The following is a 26,821-nucleotide window of genomic DNA, read 5'->3' on the forward strand; positions in this document are numbered from 1 at the left end:
GTTAATACAATAAAATGGATGTTCTCTGTAGAAATACATTGCAGGTTGGATAACAGTCATGTTTCTTTCCCTTTTCTGTATTTCTCCCTCTTAGCAGCACACGCAGATTTCTGCTGTGGTGGGGCTTCCACCACTGCAGTGTTAGGCAACCTCTGTCATGCAGCACTGTGCTGGGGCTGGGCTGGGCCAGGAGCTGGCCTTTGTGTACCCTTGTATGGAGGGGGAGAGAAAAGGGATGACATGCCTTTCTACTTGTCTAAAACAGCATATAGGTGGTGATAGATAATTATAAGGCATGCTGAAGAAGTGTGAAAGCCTTTTAATCCAAGATTACCACCTTGGCATGTGCAAAATAGCAGCTTTAACGAGCTATGCTGTCTCTGGATGGAAGGGAGAAGGTTTTGCAGTACTTCTGCCTACCCCCTGTTCACCTAGCCTGGTTCCCTGCCAGATAACTTGTTTTCGAGATGGGTGTATGAATGGAGATGCCACCTCCTTCCTCCAAAGCTCAACTGGCTGATTGCTTTTTAGCGTGAGTGTTCAGAAAAATGTTCTTAAACCATGGCGTCTCCTGAGGTTTGTGTTAAGAAAACAATGTTAATTTGCCCAATCTAGAAGCAGTAAGATGAAAAAAGACTTAAATACACTGTGTTCTTTGCTCCAAATACCTAAAATTAGTGTCCTTGTTGGAGACAAGTGCCATAATGGCTTTAATTTTTTCTTTTTCTCTTGTTTATGGAGCAATGCAGTATTGCCACAGCACTGTCCAATTTTCACTTTTTAATGTGCAGTGATTCTAATAGCTGTAGCTATTGCATTGGGTGTGTACCCATGCTTTATTGCATTTTCCAAAGGGGAGTGCGTCATATCAGCTTCTAGAAAAGTTCAGGATAGCTGCCTGTGTCATGGAAAAATAAGGCTTCGCTAACAGAGGATTTAGGAAGCCAAAGCAAGTACTAGAAATGTATAAAGGTACATATGAAGGTATGTGTAAATCTGAGCGCTTGACATGATTCATTTTACATCAAAAGGGAAGTCATTGTTTACATTTTTAGTTGGAGGTGGTTGCTGATGACGTTGGAGCTATTTCAGTGTCCCACTCAACTCAGAATCTCAAGTATCATGAAGAGTTGGGCCTGCACTCAAGTCTTTCCCAGCCTGCAAATATGGAAGGGCAAGTAACAAGAGAGGAAAAGTGAAATTTTAAAGTGTGCCTGCCAGGAAAAAGTGCTGGTGCACACACGCAGCACCTCTTGGTCAAACCACATATCCCGTGTGTACAAAAAGTCCCCCAGGTGAAAGGTAAAAGGTGATGGTAGCTGGGTAACAGGACCATCTAAAAGGCAGGAGGAGTGCTTTGCAAGCCTCTGAGTCTTGCCTCAGAGCTGCTCTTACCCCTCAGATGCAATAAAGATATTGCAGACAAAGAAGCAGGTGAAAAGCTGGTTATTTGAATCAGTCACTGAGACACATCCAGTTAACTTGGTTATGCAGAAAGCATGATTATATTCTTACCCTGTCATTTAAAGACAAACATTTTACAGCACAAACCCCTTCATTATGTGTACGTACGAAGAAAAAAAAAAAGTTTTTTTTTTTACAGCAATCATAAGACTTTTAAACTTGCTAAGAGGTGGGTCCAACTTGTGGTTAAATCCTGCAGACGATAGTCTTGCTGATCTCAGGATTTTCCAAAGATTAAAATGCAGATGTCTGGATTTCTTATAACCCCACAAAACTTCAGAAACGTTAGACCCATTTCACTCTTCCCCAGATATCCGAGATGGCCATAAACTACCTAAGTGTCCTGGCAGGATTTCCTGTAATAGACGATCTCTTGAATAGCTCTTAGTGGCTTATTAGCAGTTTTAAGGTTTATATTTTAGCAAACAAAATCAAAGGTTATCCCTTAGCTTTTGCTTAACTGCAATATTTATAAGGTGCATCCCCATGTGTATGCAGGTGCAATAGTTTTCCCGGCTGTGCCGCTTTTATAGCAGTATGCCATTTAAAATGCACGTCAGGTTGTTCTGTGGAGAGATGTGTATGAAATCTGAGCCAAGGAAAATAAAGAAGTCTCCCAGTAAGCCCTGGCACTCCTGAGAGGGTGGTCACCGTGCCATCCCCAGCACTGCCTCCTGCAGCAGCCTGAGGCCAAGGCATGGGGGGTCGGGCCCTGCCCACTGTGCAGCCCTGGGTGTGGGCTCACCTAGGTGAGAACTTGTATTAGCTGCGTCAGAGCGAATTCATTACTCAGAGATAAGCCTGAAGCGCTTGCATGCTCTTAACTCCCTGGCAAAGTCTTTCCAATGTGTATATTTACATTAAGGTTTTGTACATATATTTACACTCGGGGTTTGTAGATTGAGTTACAGTGTGACAAATATCCCTGAGACAAGTTGGCAGAAAGGAGACAGTATTAAGAACGGAAGTGCCCATGTGCCTGAGTGAAATCTGGAAGGTCTCAGTGTGTGCATGTCTTTTTCATTTACTAAAGTTGTTTTAAGTTTCTCAAGTGGTAAGTGCAAGCCTTGGGTAGCCACACAGTTTGAGAAACTGAAACACGCTTGCTGATGGAAAACGCTTTGTACGTTAGGATGGCTGGCTGGCTCCATTTTAAGTTTTGCTTCAATGGCCCTTTTGACAGAGGACTGCTGTAGAGGATGCTTCTGGCTTTGGCCCACCCTGGCCTTTCGATCACCCTTTGCAGAAGGCTGCCTTTTTGGCAACGTGGGCTGTTAGTTTTCCTCCTGTGGTTTCAGCTTTTCTTCTTGCTTTTCCACTTAGGATTTTTCCTCCTCTAGTGCTTCTTTTCTGTTCTCAGTAAACAGTTTCTGCAGATCTGTAGGTGAATTCTACTGATTCCTGATTCTACCTTCCTTTGATTAACCTGGTCATTTATTTTTCAGTCTTCCTTTTTAAGATGAGTATCACAGGGCTTTGGTGGTTTGAGGGGGTTTGGTTGGTTGCTTGCTGGGTTTTTGGAGCAGGGAGGGGAAATGGGAGGTGGATGGAATCACATCTCCCAGGGAAGGTGCTGTTACTAATTATGCCTTGGAGATTATTTCTTAGTGGCTCAGATATAATCACTCTATGATCAAACTTGTTTGCGTTATTTAGGACAAAATAAAGCCTCTCCTTCTGTACAACCCCAAAAACAAGCTGTTACTTCAATATTCATTTTTAGGGGGTCAGGAAAGTGCATCTGTAATTCTTATACATCCTACAGTCCCTGAACCTCTTCCCACAAAGGCCACCCCTGCAGCCCTCCTCTTACCAAAACTTTGCCACCTATAGCAATACAGAGGTGCAAAGGAGAACTTTTAGGATACCTGTTACTGCTGGATTCTGGTTATGTCTTTTGACATATGCTTAGAAATGTATGTTGTAGGTAGGACAGGATTTTTAACCTTGCCTAGTGTTTTTTCCAAGTTTGGAAAAGCTGGAGGTAGAAGGTAGTGCTGAATAGGTCATGAAGGTAATAGAGACATGGTCTGGAAAGCATAAGGTTCTGGGAGAATGACAAGAGGGCCCCTGTCTGCCATTGTTTGGGGTTTTTTTCCTCCTCTAATGCTCATGCTTTCACCACTTAAGATCCCGTACTGGGAGAAATACCAGGTACCTTCTGGTGACAAAAAGTGCGTGTCACGTGAGCTGGTCAGATGATACAGGTATTGAGTCAAAATCCAGTGTTGGTAAGACTCATTCCCAAGTCTTCAGAGAGGAACAGACCCCCAAAAGGGCTCTGGACTGAATTTAGGCAGTCTGTGCCCAAACCTGCAGTCCTCTGCATCCTCACACAGTTGCTGACCGGATCCTGGATGGTTACCCAGACATCTGAAGATCTGCCTTTGAGCGTGCCCAGAGACATGTCAGCCTCAACAGAGCTGAGCAGCTTGGTGCCAGCCTCCTGCCCACGTCCTGTCCTGCAGCAGCAGATGCAGCACTCTTCCAGATCAGCCGCTGCAAAAAGGCTATTGTAGACTGTTGCCTTCATTTGAAACGTAGCCAGTGCAGGCATGCTGCTGCAGTTCCTGCTCTCCTTATCCAGCCACACAGGGTGAGGATGCTTCCCCCCAGCCCTTTGATATAGGCTCAGTCTCCTCTTTCACCTAACAGATTCAAAGCACCTCTCACATTCTCTGAAGAGTGTTCAAACTACCAGGGCACTACCGCTGCTTTGCAGTGGGTGCAATCCCGTGATTTGTAAAGTTGGAGTGTTTAATCGAGAGACTGTTAAGCACAGTGAGCAGAACACGTGTTGAAAGGTGGAAGAGCAGGATTCCGCTGCTTGTTCCAAAAATTATCCATGTGGCTTATGTGTATTGTTTATGAAAGACATAAACAGACCTTTGGAGTGAGAGTCACTGCCCCAAGGCTCTGGAGAGGTCTGGGTGTCCCAGTGGCATTGTATACAGGAAATATATAGGAAGAATTGTTTTTGCACTTTCTGTCCCAGTGTGATCCTTCAGAAGGACAACTCAAGGTCTGCATATTTTGGCTTCCAGTTCATTATTAGGTAAATTATAAGAATGGGGAGGCAGCTGCTGAAATAAACCATTTGCAGGGGAGGGTTTCACAGGGGAGTTCTATGTGCCGTTTCCCAAGGGTTCTGGAAGCATGGGGCCAAACCAGGGTACTGACATGGAAAATCTTGTCCTTCACTGAAATGGCAGTAATAATTCTCAGCGTACAAAGCTCGTGGGAAGAGCTCACGTAACACTGGAAAGGAGTTGCTAGTACTTATTGCTTAGCTTTCTGATTTCGTACAGCCTGGTACAAGAGATGAAGCATGACAAACAAATTCTTGGTTGTTAGAGGCCAAAATATTTGGTTGATTGTGCTTTGCCATCAGCTTCAGTAACAAAAGCCCGTTTAATATGAGGAGAACAAGGCATGTGCCTATTAGCTGGTGTCACTTGTGCACACAAGACTGATGGCAGCCATTGACTTCACATCACCAGCTATGACATACCTTCCAGAAAGGCACAATTTGTAGTGAGTTATGCTCTATTTATGTTCTTTATTCCAAATATAAAGGCACTGTAATGCTATGTGTTATTGCAGAGGATTAAGAATCACCCATCGTGTTATATAAATGATTTCTCTTCAGCATAGCCTTATATTGTCAGGGCAATTGCTTCTGCAGTCCCACTTCCAGTCTTCTCACCTTAGTCTAAGTCCCGCTTTTGTTGAAATTCCTGAGATTTCCTCTTTATTAAGGTTATTATCAGACCCCACACTGCCTGTTGTTCCCTATGCAAGAACTGCTATTCAGGCACACCCCTAGAGGCTGCTCACTTTTTCCAGTTGTTTGAACGTGGGTGCCTGCATTTTGGTCCTGAGCTGGAAGGCAGACTCACCGTGAGATTGCCTGCATGTATTCATCCCCACCATGTTTGCATAGCCATCTGGTGAAGGATGCAGCTGTAGACACAGGACAGGAGAGGCACATGCTGTACAGCCAGCCCTCCACCACCTCGGTAAGCAGGCACGGCCTGAAGGTTTTCTGCAATTAATGGCTCTAATTGTTTGGGTAGATTTCAGACCAAAGGAACACTCCTCCACGTGGTGGGGTCACTCCTTCATGCCCTTCTGTGAGCATGGAGGGGTTACCAGCATCCAAGTTATCTAAGCTGGAAAATGAGAGAGGATTTGGGCCAACAGACAACTATATTAAAAGATCCTTATTTCTGTCCCCTCTATGTTGTCTTGATGCATTAGTCATGAAACTAATGACCTGATGCACAGTACGTAGCCAATATGTGTGTGTCTTTGGGGTGTCCTTCTAGAGGCATCTCCTTTCCCTGTGAGGAGAGAATCAAGAGAAGCTGTCTGTAAATCTGCTGTCCCTCAGGATATAAATGGGATACACAGCCAAAATTCAGACATCCCCTATCACCTTTGCTTAACTGCTTCCCAATGCCCACCAAATATTGCCCAAGCAGACCATCTCTGCTCGTGAGGGTTTAATGCTGTAGCTTTATCAGATCTATACAGAGGCACTGAACATGCATGGGTACCAGTTTGATAGGATGAGCAGGAAACGCTTCCTCCCCATGCATGGGTAGGCAGCTGTTTTCAGAAATTCCAACACCCAATGCTGAAAACTTGCCTGTGTGTAACCCATGCTGAAACAGAAGTACCCACACCAGGGGCACCTGTCCTCCTTTCACACAAACTATGCTCTGGATTAAAGACTGGCAGAGAAAAGGGACGCTGTTCACATGTGCTGTGTGCAGTTGGCAGCTTGTAAACTATTTCTTTTTTAAACTAAACTATGAGAGAAAAGTAATTTTTACATTCCATATTTGGGACATTGGAGAAGACTTCAGATAGTCCATGAACCAGGATGTGGTTTTCTGGGGTGCTGTGCTGGGTGTACCGAGGTCAAGTAACAGAGCCACAGCAGTCAGCATGCACGCAACTGATGGGAGTTCTCGCCCAAAGGAGAACATGCCAGCAAACAGCAACCACAGCAACCCCAAAAGCAACTTCGTGTCTAGTCCACTAGTACTATGGTTTTTATGTAGAGATTATTGATTTTAGGTGATGGTGTCAGAGAAAGTGATGTTCTGTACTTAACGCACGTGATCTCATAGGTCATAAACTGTGTGCAATTACAGAAGCACTACTTACCAGTGGTTTAAACAGTGTTTGTTAGTTGTTGCTGTTATTATCTCTCCCAAGAGATTACTGCTATTGCTGTCTGTAGGCTGTGATTTACAGTAGTGTAATCATCTGAAAAGACTGGATTTGTTAAGCTGCTCAGATAATACAAAACCAAGTCAAGCAATGCTTACAGATAACAAATGGACTTAAAATGTTTTTCTTACCTGAAGATATATTAATATGTCCCTCCCACCCACTGCCCAACAGGTAAAGTGGTTTTTCATCAGGGGACACATTAAAATGGGAAAAATATGAAAGGATTTCTGTGAATTCTAGTATTAGTGACATCATCATCTTAGTGTGACTGAAGTGTTCAGTAACAACACAGATAACGCTTGATTCTTCTTGCTTAAAAGAGCACTAAGTCAGGGTTTTTCTCCCAGAACCTGACATCAGGTCTGTGAAAGTCTTCCTCCCTGGAGTGATTCAGAAAGCAAAACCAAGTGCTGTTTTGTCTCGAGTATGTAGACCATGTACATTGTTAGAGATTGTAAGAGGCCTTAAGACCCATCGGTAAATTTTCCAGTAACAAATTATTGTTATGTTAATTTATTAAATTATTTAGCCCTTCAGGAAAAATATTGTAATCATGCAGAGAGCTTGAGCTTTCTTCTTAACAGAGTGGACTTACAAAACCTTTTTAACCTTACACTCGTTAATTTTTACTTTGATATTCTTCATCAGTAAAAAGCCCTCCCCTTTGCCTAGCTTCATTCCCGTGTGCTTTGGTGGGGTTTGACACTGAAGAGGCCTCTGTAAAGGAGTGAGGGCCTGTGCCTGCATGTGCCTGCCACTCCTGCCCTCCGTGGAAGCCCATATATAGCAACTCCACAGGGATCCAGAACGCTGATGGGAGAACGGTGTGAAACGCAGGGGCTCTGAATTGAGCTGGCCCCAGGCCTCTCTGAACTAAATTTTGCTGCTTTCCAGGATATGGGGCCAAGGTCATTCCTGGTACAGATGCAGCAGAAGGAAGGGCTGGGGCAGGAATTTTCCATGGGTACAGACCTGCTGTACGAACTAGCAGTGAGCGAATAATCAAGGCAGGAGCCCTGGAGCTCCGACATCCTGCTTTCCCATCCACTGGAGAGGATGGAGGCAGCAGCTGCAGCTGTGGAGAGCTTCACTGCTCTCAGGGCCCCCAGCACACACTCCCCTCAGAGGCAGCTGGCCCCACAGCCCTACAGCCCCCCGCGAGCCAGCCCCTGCCCCAGCCGCAGCACTGTGTCCTTGCAGCCCTGGGGCTCTGGACATCCCAGGCAGTTCAGCTACTTGCAGCCCTGGGGCTGACAGCTGCAGAGGCAGTTGCCTGCTTTGTCCAGGCCTTCAAAAGCAAACAGATCCACCCAAAGCATGGGGTAAATACAAGCTACTGAAGTCTTAAAGAAAAACCCTGAAAACCCCACAGCACGCTGGAGGTGATCCCCATCCCCAGTGTACGCTGGACCAGCAGTGTGTGGGGCTGGTAGCTGCACAGGAAAACAAGAGCCTGGCCTCTGGTGAACATCCTCATTCCTTCCTAGGGATAGGATAGATGAAAGGAAAATATGCTTTCCACCTGCCAAAAAGACTAAATCTTTGCCAGTTAGACCATACCTTGCAAGCTGTTGGACAAGCTCGCTCCCCATTAATGTCAGTGGGATTTCTGTGGGAGCTCAGCAACTGCTGTGCTGCAAGCCATTACAGGGATAACAGAGTGGGATGACAAGGAAACATATTAATGCAAATGCATGTGAGGCTGAAGCCATCCGTGGTCTGTATTAAGTAGTGAATTCAGGTGATACTTCACAGAAAGGAATGGTTATACTTGAACAAATTAGTCCTCACAGTGAGTGCTGGCTTTCTGCTTTACAGATGTGGCAGTACCATTAGTCAAAATACATTCTCCCCAAGTCTGAAATGGTATTCATTGCTGCTTCTTTTTCTGAATGCCTTTCTTTCGTCCTCTTTTCAATTGAAATTCAACTTTTACATGTTTATCTAGATAATGTCCCGTAAGTACTTTTACATATAAATGTAGTTCTCAATTTTGACTTCTATAGCCATCAATAAAACATACTTTAAAACTACTCCATGGCACAGATGAGCTCTTCACTTTATCCATATTTTCTCTTACATACAACAAGGGAAGTATTGCTCAGTTCAGTTCTCTTATAGAAGGCACTGATGAGAGCAGCAGGTCCACATACTGTTCCCAAAAAGAACCTAGTCAGACTGAATGATGCCATTCATGAATGATGTCGGCATCGCGATGGCTGCTAGATCTTTTCAGTCCTCAGCTTCCTGCTAAAACAAATTCTTTCTGATTGTTCCACCTAGCGAACTCTTGTCGATCAATGCAATGCTGAATGGTGCTGGTGGCTGACTCATCAGTCTTGGCTTGACGACTGCACAGTCTAATGAGTAAAAGTGAGGCACTACTGACTAAGAAAAAAGGGCCAGTAGCTAACAAAGGAAGAAACAAGGAAGGAAAGAAAAGGGAATCTAGCAGCCATCATATGGACAGAGAGCACTGAGAAGAGTCACTAGTGTTTTTGCCAAACCTAAGCTGTATTTATTTTTCTGATGCCAATTTATTCAGTAAGACACTTAGATTTTGAAAATGGAATGCATAAACACTGTGTGGTAGAAATTACCTGAGAAGCAACACCTAACATACAGTGCAGGAGTGCATGGAGCACTTCTGATGGTGAGGGAGCCTGGGCTCCTAAACAGCCATTCCCAAAGAACGTTAAAAATATTTGTGGGACAGAACAAGCTGGTGAAATACAATTTTCTGAGCTGCTATCTGCTTATTTAAAGCATAAATGATCTTACGGCAGTTCTATGTGGTTTGTTTTCATATAAATGTTAAGCTTATCTTGTAAACACATCTTCAGTATGTAAAGTAAGTTAAAAACATCCATTCTAAAACTTGGATGCAAAGAGAATGTGGCTTGGATGCTTACTGGCATGAAGAGAGATATCCTGTCTTATTCTTTTTTGTTCTGTAATACAGTTGTAGCATTATCTGGTATCCAGGGCTTTGAAGGATCTATTGTAAGCACGTCAAAGACTTTTTAAATTACTTTGGTTTTGTAAATATTAGATCACAAAAATGGAGGAATGAGTGCCACAGACTTTCATTAAACAATGTGTCCATTATTGTTTTTCCTGTTTTGGAGGTGGAATTAAACTAGCACTAGTAAGACTCTGCATATTTATTCTTTCAATAAGAAAAAACCCCATGTTCCAATATTACCATGTCTCCAGAAATGTGCGTTCAAGGTGCAGCTTAGACACTAACTAGTCACCACTGTGTGCTACTTGTGCAGTCAGAGAAAAGAGGCGCCTTGCACAAGATCCCGATGTCCATGACGGAGCTTGGGTCAGCCAGGACTGCTGTGCTGTGATCAGCGTCTCACCTCCTTAGTGACCCAGGCAGTCCAGGACTAACAAGCTGTGGGACAAGTCTTCCACTTGGTAGTTTTGCACATGGGCAGACAGCATTCCCACAGCAAGTGGTAACTCGCCTAGCAGCCTTTCTGGCTAACACCCTCTGGCTCAGACAGGTAAGGGAGGTAAGTTCACAGCTACAGGGCAGTTGGTGGAGTATGGGCATGAAGGCCATGTGGTTGGAGGCTAGGAATGGCTGAGCCTGAACTTGGAGTCCAGATTAACACTTGACAAGAGTCTAAGGCTGGGCCAAATATGCAGAAGTGAGAAGACAACAAATCAGCAGCTTGTTGTAAGAAAGAGGACAAAACAAAAGAATGGGCAGAAAACCCTCTGCACCCTTGCCCCTAGACTCAGTTTCAGGAAATCATTCTGATGTTGGCATGCTACTTGTCAGCCCCCCCACAAGACTCCAAACTTCAGTCTCCTTCCTCTAAAATGTGACAACTTTCTGTTGCTGTTGGTTATTCTGGTACCTCATGATGCAAAGGTCAGTGTCCTGATGTAGGAGGTCTTCCTTGCTGAAGACCATCTGGGTGTGGATAGACCATATGGACAGCGGAATTCCTACTTTTTTTAGCATAAATCTTAAAAAGTCTGGGAAATTAGTACTTTTTCGTACTAATTAGTACTAATATTGTACTAACTAGGAAAGGCAGAAGAATAGTCAGGTTGTGAAATGAAGCATTCAAAAACTACAAAGTGTCATGATTAAGAGTTAGCTGGTGATTTGATTTGATCCTGTTATGCATACTCATTAGGATATTTTAAAAACAAGTTTGAGTCCAACTTTATTTATGCTGATGGTTCCTCAATGCAATATTTGTGTGAAGCTTTGTTTTCACAGGGCTCAGTACCATAATGGTCATCACAATAGCAGTGCTTGCTAGGTATTTTAGCTTCATTTTACAGACGGGACAAACTTCTTCATAGAGAAGTGGCCAATGCATCTGGCAAGGCAGGTTTAGAAGCTGGGATATCTTCATACCTTTTCTTTAATTCAATGACTGTTTCTTCTGAGCTAGAGCACTACATAAAATATACAGGGTAGAGATGAAGTCCTGTCTCTACAGAAATAAATATAACTCAGACATTATAGTGCAGATACATATCCTTAAGGTCTAAGTTATTCTGTTCACCAAACCAAATTGCTTACAAATTGGCAAACTAACAAATATCAGCATTTATCAAAATTAAATCCATATGTTCTCCAAATCCATGTATCATCAACTACTTCCAGATGTAAAAATCCATGGATAGCTTTAAGGAACTTCAGTCCTGCAGTGAGTTTCCACCATGAGTCTCAAAATCAGCAGTTCACAAGCGATATACAGCAATATTTCGTCTCTTCAGGAGACAATACTCGTTGCTTTCCTTAGAGCCAGGTATCCTGTCACCACATCTGAAGGGAGCATCCGAATATAGGCAAATTCTTCAATAGTGCTAAATCTTAGCTTGCTCTGGGGATCTGTGTAATTTGCCTGAAAATGAAACAATAGCAGAGACACTCTTCAAATAAAATCTTAAAACAGAGTACTAAAAAAAGTGTCTGATTACATGATGACAAAATAGTGACTTTCCAGTAACAGCACTACTGTTCTACCACGGGACCAAGAGTGTGTATTTTTTCTTTCTCCTTGTGTCAGAACTTAGGAGAAGTTAACAGACCCCTATAAAATCACATTAGAAATGCATTAAACATAACAGAGGGCTGAAATAGTTTCATAAAAAACACAGTGCAAAAGAAATTCCTCAACTCTCTAAACTCACCCTAGCAACTCTGTGCCTTGTGCAGTCTCTCTCAAGGCAGCTCTCCAAAGAGTCAGGCTGCTGCCAATAAATTACCCACAAAGAGGCTGAATTATGGGTGCTCTGATAGCTTTGGACCGATTTTCTCTTCCTGCGTACAACTTAGCTTTTAATTTACTTTTAAGTGGTTGTTAAAGCAAGGGAGTTTCAGCTTATGGTTCTGTGACTGAACTGATAAGAAATTTGAACTCAGCATTGTGCTTTGCTACAGATGCCTGTTTTCAGGCTAGCAGCCTGGCCAGCTAACCCTGGGCTACGCTTGTGTCCTCTGCTATATTTGGACCCTGGGTGCCTGGGAGCAGTGCCAGTTTCCTTCTGTCCTCTCCCCTTCCCCGTTGCTACAGAAACCTTGAGCTCAGATGAGCTTGTGGGCAGTGCAGGAGGCTGGGCTGGAAGAAGACAGGCTTCAGGGTATCGCATCTCCACTTTCAGCCTCCAGGACAATCACTGCCTGTTCAGCATTGGATTACCAAATGTCTGCCAAGGCTCTGAAAGTGTCTTATGTACCTTTCTTTAACAGGAGATGGTGGCTGGCAAGGACCAGGCAGTTGAGATCCCTCAAGACATTGCAACTAAGAAAGAAAAGGCCAGGAAAAGCCGGAGCATTCCTCCCATCCACACTGTTGAAGTGCAGAGCCCTCTACCATTTTTATGTTGGAAAGGATCTGTTGACCATGGTAACAATCCAGTTAATCACCTGGCTTGATAAGACTTAGCAGAAAATTAAGTGTTATTTGTAGCTTCTCTTTTTATGAAGAAATGCCAGAAGGTTAATTAAATGTAGTCAGCTAATTTTCAATTAATTTTCAAACAAATTGCAAAGTTAGGACATTAGGAGTAAATTTATCCTTGGTGCTAACTTCACGGTTGCAGCAGCTATAAATGTATTTCTACTTCTATTTCAAAAATCTGGCCTCGTGTAAGAAAAAGCTAATCAAGTAGACTGCTTTTCAATGTACATGATTCTGTAATAAGCTAGGCAAGCAACATCTGCAATTTGTATCGCACACCAGTCTAGGTTAAAAACATTATGGCAGTTCTTCACCATTCTGATACTTTGTATTGGGCTGTACTATTTGCAGTCACTAATGTATGGTAGCTACTCATTTATGCCATGACTTCAGTGTGAAAACAAACTTCACTGCTACTTCAGCAATAATTAAAACAGATTAGAAAAGTGAAGTAAAGTGATTTTGCAAAGAAAAAACTCTGTCATGTTTAGAAACTAAGTCAAAGGCCACAGATACATCCTCTTCAAATACAATGAATTAGTTATCTCAATCTGTTTCTATAGTAACAAGGCTGATGCATTTTCAGAAAATGAAGGGAAATATAAACATTTGAAGGTTTGGTTTTTTTTTTAAATCTGCTTTACAATGAATTACTGGTTTGCATATTAGAGTATCGGAATAGTCATCTTGCAAGTTTAGAAAGAATAATTTTATTTTGCAGTGTCAATACAGTAGATAATAGCTTTTGAATTCTAGGCTGCCTTACAAATTTAAATTGGCTGCTCTGCTTAGACCATTGGTGAAATTAATTCCATTTGTTTTACATACAGAAAGAGAAGAGGATCAGTAGAATATAATTGTGGCATTTCATATAACTGCAGGTATACTGATGAGAGTACTGATGAGAGTGGTTTAATACACTTCTCTTTATTTTTGTACCTGCTAGACCATTTAATTCTTCCCCAAATGGGTAATGCTAAGGAATTTATTTTACTTCCCCCCCCCCCCCGCCCCCGGCCCCAGGGAATCCAGCATTCCCACAGAAAATATATTCTTACACAAATGCTTTCAGATTTTACATAGAAAATACAGGGACATGCTTCTTGCACTAGATTTCTAAAATATTCTATTAGCCCAGATACCTTCCTACTAACTAGGAAATTATTTTGAAAATATATTTAGTACTTCTTATGAAACATTTCTAGCATTGCAATGTAAAGGACACGCTGTCTCAGTTACCTTAATAAAAAAGATTTTTTTAAACAGCATTTTTATCATAGTCTGGAGAAACCTTGCAGGCCAGGTAAAATAGGAAACTTGACTCACGATGCAATTAGAGGATGGAAATTAAGAACAAAAAAAAAAAAAACTGGAAAGACAAAAAAAGAATACAAAAGCAGCACTGAATGGATTCATACAGAAAGCAGAGTATTTATACTGAGCTAGAATAGAATATATAAATCACTGATGGAAAGGAGGAGCTGACAAATTAAAACTGAGGAACTGAGAGGAAGACTCTTATTTCCTATGGCTAAACTGCCCCTTTAGCTGGTAGGGACACTCGCATCTATAACCTGCATCATCATCTCACTATAGGTGCAACGACTGACTAATTCTGAAATGCATCAAAGCCATGCTGGAAAGCATTATTTGGTTTCTTGGAGATAGGGCAGTGAAGAAGACTTATACCCTTATGCCTTCAGCCCCACATAAACCCCTCACAGGTCAGAGATGTTGCAGCAACTCTAATAAAACATGGTGTGAATGCCACTAACACTTGCAAAGCAGCTCTGAGGGGAGAGGATACAGGATGGGAACAGATGAATACCATTAAATGACCCAGTATGGAATTTTTGCTATTTTGGTGAAATCTACTCATTATTATTCCACATGTCCCCCTATCTACCCTTCCTCCATCTACTACATCTTTATATTGAATAGGGATACTTATGCAAAGTTCCTTATTCAACTGACCCCTGCTCCTTCTCTGAAAATAAGTTGCTATTACATCAAAGCAATACCCTTATGAGTAAAAGACTGTAAGTCTGCCTGGCTGGAGGGAATTATTTTCCCTGGGTTTGTGAGCAGTCTCTTCCACTTGCTGTCTGCCAGTTCACCTGAGGGAGATGTTGCTTTCCCATTCCTTCTTGAACACCAAGAGTTATCAGCCTCAATCCAAGCAACCCACTCCATTTCCCAGGCTGCTAACATTCCACCTCCAAGGTGCCTTATTTAAATGTGTTACTTAAAAAATGAAAGTCAAAGAAAACATATGCTATAAAATCAAGAACTCAAATGTTAAGATGTGCAGGATTAAAGCTGATGCTATAGCTATTCTTTGATACCTTGCGCTGTGTATCCACTATAAGGCAATCCTTAAATAAGTGCTCACTCTTTCCCCCCCCCCCCAACAGGGACTTTGACCTGATTCAGTCTACAGAATGCAAAGTGCTGTGTTAACCTGCATCAACATAACAAATGTGTATATTGCGTATTTACAGACATCTCTATGAGGTGATATCAAGCCTGTGAGGTGGGCTAGCGCCCTATGGATGAGAAACAGATTGAACGGGGGGAAGGGACCCAGAAATTCTGTCTAAGGCTCTTTGACATTACAAAGGTTTCATTATTGTAGTTATTGAGTCTAACCATTAATTAACCCTTTTGATAGTCTGAAAAAGAACATTCTCATTCATTTCAATTGTAATAAATGCCTAGGCTTCTGCAAAAAAACCACAAAACACTGGAAACTGAAGGTGAAAAGTGAAAAGATATGCTGTTACTAACACCTGTTTTGTTTTAAGTAAAATTATTCATGTCACATAAGAACAGTGATAGCAGCAGATACAAATTTTTTCTTGGGCAGAATTCAATGATTTTACTCCTGTTTTGTGCCAACAGAATCTCTGGGGAATTCAGGTGCCAAATTGTAACTACCAACACTTCTGGAGCATGTGCAAACCGTATCTAACTCAAATGTGGGTTGGTTTTTTTCGCTTTTCTTTTTCTTTTTTCTTTAACAGAACCATGTAAAAGAGCCCATCTGTGACACACAGGCTATACATCTGCCAAACTCCCAGCACTGAAACATGGGGGTATCTGAAATTCTCCAAAGTGCATGCCAAGTGTCTGTCTCCAGCTGGTTTGTTTGAGGGAAAGTTTGAGAGCAATGATAATAAGTTGGTGGTTTTTTTAATCTGGGCCAATCAATGTAATTTTTACTAATCTCCTTCTTGGAAATCGCTGAGCCATCTTTTTACAACTTTCTCTAAAAGGTATAACAAAATAAATCAGCCTCAGGCAAACACTCAGCGTGGCAAGTTTGAGTCTTTGTAGTTAAAGCTTGGCAAAGTTAGCAGTCCTGGAAACCGTGGGCTACCAGCTTTCAATGTAACAATTTAGAGAATCAGAAATGGTGGGGACAGTGCAGACTCCACAGCTGGGAAAGTGGTGCGATAGCATGATGGCAGGACAAGGTATTTAATCTCTCCTGACATCTATTAACAACCTAGGGATTTTGCGATGTAGCAACAGTATTTGGGGTTTGGCCCTAAATCACCGGACAACTTACTAAGCACAAGGCTGAATAGGAACCTCATCAAGTACATCTTTTACAAAAGCATGCACCAGCTTTATTTCATTATGGAAACTGAGATGCCAATTTTGAAGGGAAAAATAAAATACTTACCGGAAGTCCTGAAATGTCCGAATATTTCTTGGCAGGCTTAAAGGAAGGAGGAGCATCAATATTAAAATCTAGAGAGAAAAAAAGGGATAAATTCAGAGTGCTATATATATCTTAAAACATAAACTCAAAATGTAAATAGGTAACAATACTTCTTTAGAATGCTGCCTTTACTTTCTGAGGTCTCTATTAACTAGCAACACTAAGGGCCAGAAATATGAAGCAGAATTACCTTGGAAAACATTTAGCCTGTTCGCACTGTGAACAGCAGCCTGATTCTGCTCACCTCTCCGATACCAGTTCAGTAAGCAGAACTGCCCTCCCGAAAAGGAAAAATGTGAGAGCTACCTGGAACGTGTCGATTTCTTCCAAGCCTTAATGGATTCCCTCACAGTCAGTTATTTGCAAAGAATAGCCATTATCATACACATGCTTTATGCTAAGACCACAAAACACGGCTCAAGATTGCAGCTCTGAAATACTATAATCCAGAAAAGCAAAGTAATCTTTTAAATCAGTTAAATCTTTAAGCATGTACCACTTCAAGCCCAGTCAATGACCTAGAAAATTGTCTGAATGTTTAAATTAAATGATGGAAATTGCTGTTCTTTGGTGCCCTTTAGATAGCAACTCTCATTCATAAACATTTTTAAGATACAATTGGTACATTTAAGTAGTTAAATCCCCAATTTTGGTTGTTTACAAAAATATCTTGTACCTGACTAATTTCTTTCCTCCTTCCTAATCTCCCTTGTACCTCATTCAGATGCTACTACGATCGAGTCAAATGCTCCATCCATATCAAATTTCTAACTCATCATCTCATAATTCAAAAGACACTAATGTCACAGCTGGTTTTAAATATGCAACTGAATTTTTTGCCTTACCTTCTTACAAACAGAACGTAATAGAAATAGCAACATCAGCAGATTGTCAGTTACAGTAGCCAGGTACACATCGTAATCTGCATTTTTCTGTAACAGTTGTGTCTAAATCGCTTCAAAAAAATGGCAAGCTTTTTTTGCATAAAACACTGAGTCTGACAAGAAGTATATGCATATATTCAATTCTGAAATGCCTCCACTTGCTTAAGTAAAACCTAAGGATCACATTCTGCCTCCCGCTATGTTCAAAAGTATCCTACTTTACCAGCAGACTTGAAGCATATGTAGATTAAGAGCACTGCTGTAACTCTGCTCCTGTAGATGTACACCAGTTAGAACTGCTAATCAGGACTACTAATAGTGTAGTTTCAGCTGTGCTGAAATAAATAGGGGATGTAGAATTTAAATCTCCCAAGAATCTAGGATAAGGAACTGGATAGGAAGCTGGGGCTGAGGTCTAAGCTACTGCAGGTAGGTGACTTAGCAGAATCTATTTGAAAATAGTTCAAAGATAGCTAGCCAAGTAGCAGCCACCCATCAGAAGACATTTCAGGCTGTACGCAGAGGAGGAGGCTCCTCAGTAGTGAAAAGGTGAGAAAAAACTGATGGGAACAAGGCGTTTCTGACCTGGTTTGCATAAATACATTTCCATTATGAAATTCTCTCCTCAAATGTATTTGAAGTTTGTCACAATACTCCAAATTATTTGCTTCCCCCTACTTTCCACTTAGGCTGCCAAGTGTGATTGGAGTAGTCTTAAATGTACTACTGGACCCTGTTGAAAAGCAGGAAACTGCATGCACTGATGAAATAATTTAGGTTTGTTTTAAAGAAAGTTACTTGTGTGGATTTTATTATTTATAAATACATGCAAAGCGTCTAAGCAGCTTACAGCTAGGATCATTTAGTTGCCATGGCAATGCCCTTTCAGAAGCAAGAATTTGTTTTAGGTTCTTCCAAGTTCTGTTCTTCTTGCCAGCTGCTGCTCCACCAATGCCAGAGTGCTAGAATTAAAAATACGGTGTTTAGAGAAAAAAATAAATAAAGAATACTACTTCAAAGCATGACACTTGTATTTCATAGTCTTTCTGATACGTCTCATCTTGTCATAAGCCATTTGTTATCCTCACTTATTTCATCAGTAGGCTAATATACTGTACACTTTAATCTTGGCTGCAAGAAAAACAAAGCTTTTTGAACTGTGTCAAAGCTACTGTGTTTACCATTAACTGAAGGAAATGAAAATCTGCTTTTTACATGGAAATAGAAAATCAATGTGTTTAGGTTTAGCCTGAGATTAGAGGATTCTGTATGTACTTACCATCATATCAGAACTTACTATTATGAAGCTGTGTCTAAAATTGTGATTACATGGCTAAATTTTCTCTCTCCTTTTTATGGCATATTACAGGTGCAGCTCTAGCTCCTTTGACAAATTACCCATGACTGTAGAAAACACAACTGATCTTGCAAAATGTAATAAATGCTATGAGAAACTTTCTGGAAATTTTATTTTCCTTTCAAAGGACAGAAGACAGAAGAATAGAAGTAATAAATAGAATGTTGGCTGTCAAGACAATTTCGCATTTTGAAAGGTACATTAATAGAAGGCTTGCCACAGGTACTACAATGGTAGTTTCAGTTATCAAATGTGATAGCTACAGAGTAATTTACTTATGTCCCTCCAGAGATAGAAGCTGCACAACATACTGTACTACTTCTACATGATCAAAGGACACATATTTACAGCTCTACTTCAGGAAAGAAAATGTTCTTACAATTGGGGAGTTGTTGTTATTTCTGTTAATAATTACTACCTGCGACATCGGTCTCATCAAAACTCAGCAAAGTTCTGCAAACACACTTCTGCTGTGATTGGTTTATAAATTAGCCTGTTAAATTGCTGAGAATTATAGGAGGAAAGATTCAATTAGAAAGCTTTTTTCTGTAAATGTAAGTTGTATTCAAAAAAGATGCTCATGAGCTAATGACAGGTGGAGGTTTGGCAATGGATATCCAATACAGAAGGTATATGCAAACGTTTGCTCTGAGGGTAACACCTTAGTAACCTAGAGATCATCGTAAAATAGAAACGGCTGGAATACGAGATGAAAACAGATGTACTACCACACTACTAATTCAAATTCTTTACGTGAATTTTCCCCAGGTCATTCCATAATGATTTTTTTCCCCCAGTAATCTGGTTTCTTAAAAGCAACTACTGGATTTATATGGAGTCAGGCCTCCTAGGAATGGGGCTGGGTATCACCTCACATACCTACAAGCAAAAGGCAATGACTGCCAAGCATGAATGAACCAAGCTACCTCTGCGCTAGTGAAGTTCAGGGAAAGCTGGAGCTAGGACAGGTGGAGCTATTCATTGCTCTGTACAACTGTCAGAAGGTCTTCTTCCCCGTCCCCGTTGCCAAGGGATGCAAATTCCATTCAGGAAGTTTAGAAAAAGGTAAATTCTTCCTTCTTTGCTTTTAAGTCTATCCTCTGCTGTGAGCTAATGGTTCAAACGTGGGTGTATTTATGAGAGATAGGCATTATTTGATTTATTTTCTTGCTTTTAAGGGAAATTAGGCTGGAAGGATGCAAGAAGTGATCCAGATTGTTACTAGCAGTTCATACCGATGAAAAGCTAGTTAAAACTCAATACATTTCTTAAATTAGTTACTGTATTGGGGAGGATAATTTAATGTTTTTATTATAACTCCCTATTATTTCTTCAGCTGTTGCCAAAGGCCCTGTACATTCATTATTATTTCAAGCATGTAGACATTAGTATTTTCCTTTTTGGAAAAGGTGATGTCCCTCTAAGAAATGAAATATCAGCACAAGGCCTCATGGCTATTTAAATACTATATGGAAGCTACATGGAATGCCTCTGGGAGCAGATGGAGCTTTTCCAATAAGCCCCATTTCTCGAAGAGGCTGGTGCTCACTGGAGGATTACAGTGAGCAAAGTATACAGTTGTTTGAACGGCCCTCTTGTGACAGAAGTCACCTGCAAAGCAGACATAGAGCAGCTTGCAAGTCAGAGATTAATTTTATATCCTCTGCCAAACCTGTGCTTAGTGAGCTGTGCGATGCCCGATTACTCAGGTTTTATGCTGTGGGATATTGTATCTTATTCATACAGAATAAAATCTGGGATGAAATCCTTCTTTGTAAGTACTGGCTTAGGACCAGCAGTCTGAGAAGTTTGCTTCTAGAAAGCATTTGTACAGTGTGCCAATGAGTTGGCCCTGGCACAACAAGATAAAAAGATATTAAACCCAAACCCAGCAGCGACAGCATTACTAGCTGTAGTCTTCCTTCACCCTCCCCCCCTGTTTAAACTTCAGAGTGGTTTAGCAGCCTGTATTTCATCAGCTGTCAGAGTTTACATGACTTCTGAATGCCAGCAGGCCAGGCTTCTGGGGAGCATGGAGCATTTACTTCTAAATCTAGCAATTACTGGAAGAAGGGACACCCCAGGTCTGTTAAAGAGTTTCAGAGACTGGGAGAGGAGCAAAATGACAGTTGCTAATAACTCTCCAACTGATTTCTAGTTCTATTGCTTTGCAGCCTGCCTTGGCTAGGAACTGGGAGATGCGTTTCCTACATTCACAGCAGTATTAATTGTTCCTCTCTAGCTGTGTTAGTTTGCGAGATACCACACCATAAAGCTTCCGCACTTACCTTGATCTAGCAGAGTTTCTGACTCTGTTCCAGAATTTAATATAATAGTTCTGCCTCTGGACCAGTGCCATTTTCATGCTATAATATAGTGTGCGCTTTGGACCATAGTGTGGCATGGAGTTGAGGTGAATTTCTTCAAAATTGTCAACCTTTTATTTGGCTGTTAAGCTGACTTTCTTAATATTTACATTAGCAATATGGCTAAATAGAAACCTAGTTAATGTTTTATTTGAAGAGGTCAGAATTTCAGATTGTTAAAAATAATATACTTACGATGAAGTTTGGATCTTTAAACGGCAATGGCTTGACAGCAGTTTCCACTGATCCTGTATTAGAGTCTGTGTTCAGAAATTTGTTTTCATTCATGGCCTCCCCACCTGCACTCTGAAGAAAAAAAGACAGTCTTACTGAATGTTATGCTAAGCAAGTTTAACTGGAGACAGAGCTGTCTGCTGTATTACTTACCTGTTGCCTTTTTACCCTTCCTATCTCTTTTGAATCTATTTAAAGATGTTGCATGTCAGCAGTGGGGAAGCATGAAACAGAATATTTTTCAAGCAATTTACAGCCAACACATAAAGGGGAGGAGGGGGAACAGAAAAGCCAAAGCCTACTGAGTAAAAACAGCATTGGGTTTATTTCAGTATTAATGAAAGCCATCTCTATAAAGTGCAAAACAGCGTGTGAAACCTGAAACAGCAGAAATGTACATTGGATCTATTTCAGAATGTTCCATATTAGAGCATTAACAGGAATATATAAAATTTATAGAAAGGGTTTTTTCAAGGTTGTAAAGAAAAATTGATTAATCAGTTTATTCTCTGTCCTTGGGTTCAATCGTGCCTGAGTGAGAATTGAGAGATAAAAAAATTATATATATTATTTTTATATACAAGCCTCACAAAATCTACACAGGTACTAGTTGGTGTTTTCTAGGCTTTTCTTTATGGTTTACTTATTTAGCTGGAAGAGCTGTTGGAGAAGGGGTGTGTGTGATTGGAAAGCTAAAAAAGTTGTGTGGCAGTCTAACCAGTTTCTGATAGTTGTGCATAACTGCCTTTATGTTGTTTTTTGTGAATGCCCTGTAAGTCTCCACACTACCAGAACAAGCCCATGCAACATACACAAATGTTCCTTGTGAAATCCTGATCCATACTGAAGCCAATGAGAATTTTGCCAGAGTTTGGCAGTTCAGTCAATAAGATTTCATACCTTGATTCTTTTTTCTTGAAGCACAAAGAACTTGGCTAAAAGCTAAATCAATATTTACTGAATGGGTGGTTAAAATGTTTCTCCATCTTCAGACAGATAATGCTTAGGAAAAAAGAATGTTTTCCTGTGAAAACCTGCACTGCAAAACCTTCTGTGTTGATACAATCCTCTTACGTAAGAGAAAAAAAAATATCATTATTATTAGTCAATTATGGGAGAACCTCTAGAAACTGAGACTATATAGCTAAGGCCATGATTCAGCATATCCTTCTGCATGTGATTACAAGGGAAGTGTTTGTATACGTAACTACATGCATAAGTAATTACAAGATCAGGAACCAGGCAAGTTGAACTCTGGGGAAATGTATCAGTTATCCAGCAGTGCCTGTTCTTAACATAGCAAAGAGAGGTCTTAAGTATGTTATAAAGAAGCATTCAAGTAAAATAGTCATGTTTCTAATGTCTTATTAAAATAAAATGTATGAATAGAGATGATCTATTTTCAAAACAATAGTCAGTCCTCTGTAAGCTCATAGTACAGGGTAATACTGCCATAACATCAGTGGAAGCAACGTTGAAGTCTGTAGCTTAAACTTGATTCTTCCCTTGCTGAGGACAATATTAAAAGGCATTGACTGTCAGAGAAACAGAAGAAATGCAGATGGATGTTTAGAAACATGCATAATGTTAAAGTTAGCCGAGAAAATACCTTCAGCAATCCTGAGTAAAGTTGCTTTATACAATGAGTTGCTAGGTTTCAAACTATACTCTTGCACATGCATGCTTCCACCACTTCAGATTTCAGCAGCACACATTAAAGTCAATCATGAGAAAGACAAGGCTTGAGATACAAGATTATTTTTTGATGAATAAATTATCTCTGATACTTCTCATTATCAGTGTAAATTCTCTAAGTGGAGGAATCAGCATTCAGTTATTCTTCAAAGTGTCCTTGCCTTTTATTTGGTACAATTTGATTGATTTTAAATTCAGTCCTGCAGTTTTTTATTAATCACTTTATCACTTTTGCCCCTCCAGTGACCTTCTCCAAAGTATTCTGTTGTTTATGGAACAGGTTTTGAGCAGCATTTTAACAATATCTCAAAACAGTATCTAGTATTTTGAGACAGAGCAAATAAAAGTAGTTAAACAGTAAAGGGAAAGAAGTTTCCTTATACATATAGTCCTTAATTTCTGCAGCTGGGTACACTTAATATATTACACTCACTGTCTTCAGTGGGTTTTTTCTGTGTGGATTCAGTGCTAATCTTCCTGGCGCATTGGGAAGGAAAGTAAGGAACTGTTCCTGGCAGGACAATTCCTGAATGTAAATTCTACACGTAGTTTCTTTTCCGGACCAGCCCCTAAGGGAGTTCAGGTAATAGTGCTGCTAAGAGTCGAGATAACTCACGTTACAGCCCAGATGTTAATTTTGTTTGCGCCAGTATCCTTTGCACAGCGTTAGAGGCAGCAGGATCTGGAGTAGCAGCTGCTGCTTTTCTGGGCCATGTGGACATCCAAGTCATCCTCCAGTCCCAATGAGACACATCACTAGTAGCTTCTGGATCTGTCATGGACAATTTGAGAGCAGTGGTTTCCCCTCCAAGGCAAAGGGTGCAGGCTGGTGTGCAGGACTGTATAGCAACATGCATACCATAGTGGTATGCAACCGATACCATGATTTCAGAGCCCTGTGATAGACTGGGAAGCAAATAAGACCGAGCACTATGATCCCAGCTGAATGTTGGGAACTGAGATAAAGAGACACTGTAGAAGCATGCCAGTTTCCTCACTCAGCATTGCTTGTATGAAAACTCTGATTTTTAGCAGGAGCGCTATGGAAAGGATGTTCAGCTAATGTGGTTTTCTTTCTGGAAAAACATTAAAGAGTTGAGTAGAAGCACTGCTTCCAGAATAATGTGCTATGGCACAGAGGAGTGAACTCTGGCAAGCAGAGAGCTTTGGAACGCTCTCTGTGCAGCCTGCAGAAGTCTCAGCTGATACCCTCAGCAGTTTTATAGCCACAAACTGAAAGTATCTCAACAACCTACAAGCCTGTCCAGACTATGTTTTAAAATGCCAGGATTTAAAGCATAAGCAACATCATTTTATGTTTCAGGTTTGTTTTCTGAAGGTCTTTTTTAAAGGCAGGGGGAGATGCCAAATGAATTTTAACCAATATGGATCTACCTTTGTACAGCAAACCCCACGTTTCCTGAAAGTGAGTAATACAATGGCAATACAAAACATTATTTACAGCCTGAAAGAAGATTCCTCAGTGAACAATTACTGTACAGTAAAGGTAATCTTTAACTTGTAACATTAACTGAACAAATCTCTCCTTAATGTGCTTGTTAGCTTGGATGTTTAGTTTGGAAGGTAGTTTGTTCCTCACTGCCATGTGTTGGGGCAAACAAACAGGAATGAATTCAGATCCCCTTTGCAGTCCCACGAAGAGCAGAGCAAGGAAGCGCCTGTCACGGGGAACACACACTTCTCAGTGTGTGCTGCAACCTCCCCTATCCCACCACCTCACAGCCGGTCCCCAGCACATGTTCCCTAAACCCCTCACACCCTGTGCCCTAGGATAATCCCAAATGCTTTGCAGTAGGGCTAGAAAGCGTAACCATGGGCTGAAACTCTCGACAGCTTCTTTAAAGCTTCTTTTTAACTGATCTTGTAAACATCCTTTATGGGGAGCTCAATATACGCTTCAAGTAGAGAGACAGTGAAGCGACTTTTAATCTGCACTTTATAACTAAAATGTGTCTTTTAAACAGTGGTTTATGTAACTAGGGCTACTGAGAATTTGTGCTACAACAGTCACTAAGCAGTATATTTTTTTCTCCATAGGTTGTTGAAGGTTATAACAACAAAGAGTCGGGGGTGGCTTTACATTTACATGGTACATCTGCACTGACAAATGGAAGGTGTGATTTCACTGCAGCTGAACATGCTTATGCTAGTTTCCTTCCAAATAACAATAAAAACACCGAAGACTGCAGCTAAGCCATCAGTAACTATATTCATCCTTTGAAGTCCATGCTGCCACCCCTTCTCACGTTACCTCTGTTCTCCTCCCAGCACCCTCCTTAGCCAGGCACAGAGCAACCTTGACTGGAATGGCATGTTTTAAAAGTTGTAGACAGCAGGGCAAAGGCTTCTTATAAGACTTTTACAATTTTATTCCCTTTATAAAGTTGTGTATATGTGCTTTAGCTGAATTTTTGACTACAACCACAGTGTGACAGGTTGGCAACCTCTATCACTCCTGGGATTGATGGGAGCTATAGTGAGGGGTGCTGCTTCTTTTTTTGCATTTCTTTTCACAAGACCATCTATACAGTATTCAGTGCATCCCAGCGGGGTGGGACAGTGTCCTCCCTGTTACGTACGAGGACCAGGTGACAGTCAGTGTGGGAGGAAGCTGGCTGAGGATTTCACTTGGTTAGGAGACAGCAAAAATGCGAGACAGTGCAAAGACCTGCAGCAAACACTTGGATGTCCTAAGAGGTTTGTTGTAAGAGCAGCCAAGTCTGGGGAAGAGACCTGAGCTAAGCTCTGCTAACTTAAGACTGGTTTCTTTTGAATAAAGCCAAACCCCAGGAATGAGCCTAGTTTGGACCCTACTGTATGTGCTGTCTGTAGTGGGAGAAAACACACACTGGGAGGCTGCCTGTTCACATACTACTTTCAATCTTAGGTTTTGGTAGATCTATTAATTTTTCTCGAAATATTCTGTTCCAAATTCCCTACCGCAGATGTATTGGTTTTCACATGATTTCCATAGATCGCTCCATCTGTCTGGTTTTATTTAGGGACAGGACAAGCAAAACTTGCAGACCATGGAAGCTGGATTCTTTGTTTTGGCTATTTCTAGGTAGAATCAGCATTGTGGGGCTTGGGATGGGTGTCTGTGATGGGACTAAATACCAGGTGGAATTAACTTATTATGAAAGTGCTAGTTTGAATCATCATTCCCCACCCCGGGCAAAGATTAGAACTGCATAACAGGACAACTGATATATGCTGAAGTATCATTTCTTACCTATTTACTTGTGGATTATATTATATAATATTTCTTCATTATTTTAGACTAACAGGATTTTACCAATTATAAAAAACATAAAAGAACACAAAAACAAACATTAAAAAAACCCAAACCACCAACAACAAAAAAAACAAAAACAAAAACATAAAAAACCAAGAAGAAACATGAAAGTCAAAGATGTCAATTTGTGCATTTCTGGCATCCTGTCACTGCATACCATATCACACTTGGTGATAACTTTGCCCCAAGCACCCAGTCTGGCTAACTGAGGCAACCTTTGTATATGAAATTCAAGAAATAATTAAAATTATTTTTCCTTACTTTTGGCAGCTGATTTTCATAATCACAATAATACTACAGTGACATTCCTAATTTCATTGACAGAGTTGTTTTAACTCAGACTCGATAACGGTATCTGTCTAATTATTCCTGTAGTAGGTTACTTCTAAAGCAGCAATATCTAACTTGTAGCAACTTATTCAGCTTTTAGCTGCGTCTAAGTTCTGTAACATCCTTATGAGGCTGTGGCATGCAGCCACAGAAGAAAATGGTAATTTATAAAATCGATGGATAATACCTGTATTTTCACTAGCAGCCAATTACAGTGAATCAGAATGCCATGTGGAAACGTAGCATGAATGTCACCAGATGACAG

General features: G+C 40.9%; 1 protein-coding gene across 2 annotated transcripts in view; it reads right to left on the bottom strand.

Annotated features, from left to right (window-relative positions):
* Positions 1 to 10,870: 10,870 nt before the first annotated feature.
* INO80C (INO80 complex subunit C) overlaps positions 10,871 to 26,821 on the bottom strand; it is a 31,394-nt gene continuing 15,443 nt past the window's right edge. Inside the window, exons 2-5 of one of the 2 annotated variants that reach the window (XM_055706056.1) lie at positions 21,177 to 21,287; positions 18,109 to 18,220; positions 16,336 to 16,403; positions 10,871 to 11,588 (exon numbers count right to left, since the gene is read on the bottom strand). In XM_055706056.1, the coding sequence (XP_055562031.1) occupies positions 11,457 to 11,588; positions 16,336 to 16,403; positions 18,109 to 18,220; positions 21,177 to 21,287 (423 nt within the window). In that variant the 3' untranslated portion in view covers positions 10,871 to 11,456. Of the gene's footprint in view, positions 11,589 to 11,683; positions 14,017 to 16,335; positions 16,404 to 18,108; positions 18,221 to 21,176; positions 21,288 to 26,821 lie in introns of those variants that run through there. The other variant, XM_055706057.1, reaches the window with a different exon arrangement.

Source organism: Falco cherrug, chromosome 3 (assembly GCF_023634085.1).
Source record: "Falco cherrug isolate bFalChe1 chromosome 3, bFalChe1.pri, whole genome shotgun sequence".
Lineage (NCBI taxonomy): Eukaryota > Metazoa > Chordata > Aves > Falconiformes > Falconidae > Falco > Falco cherrug.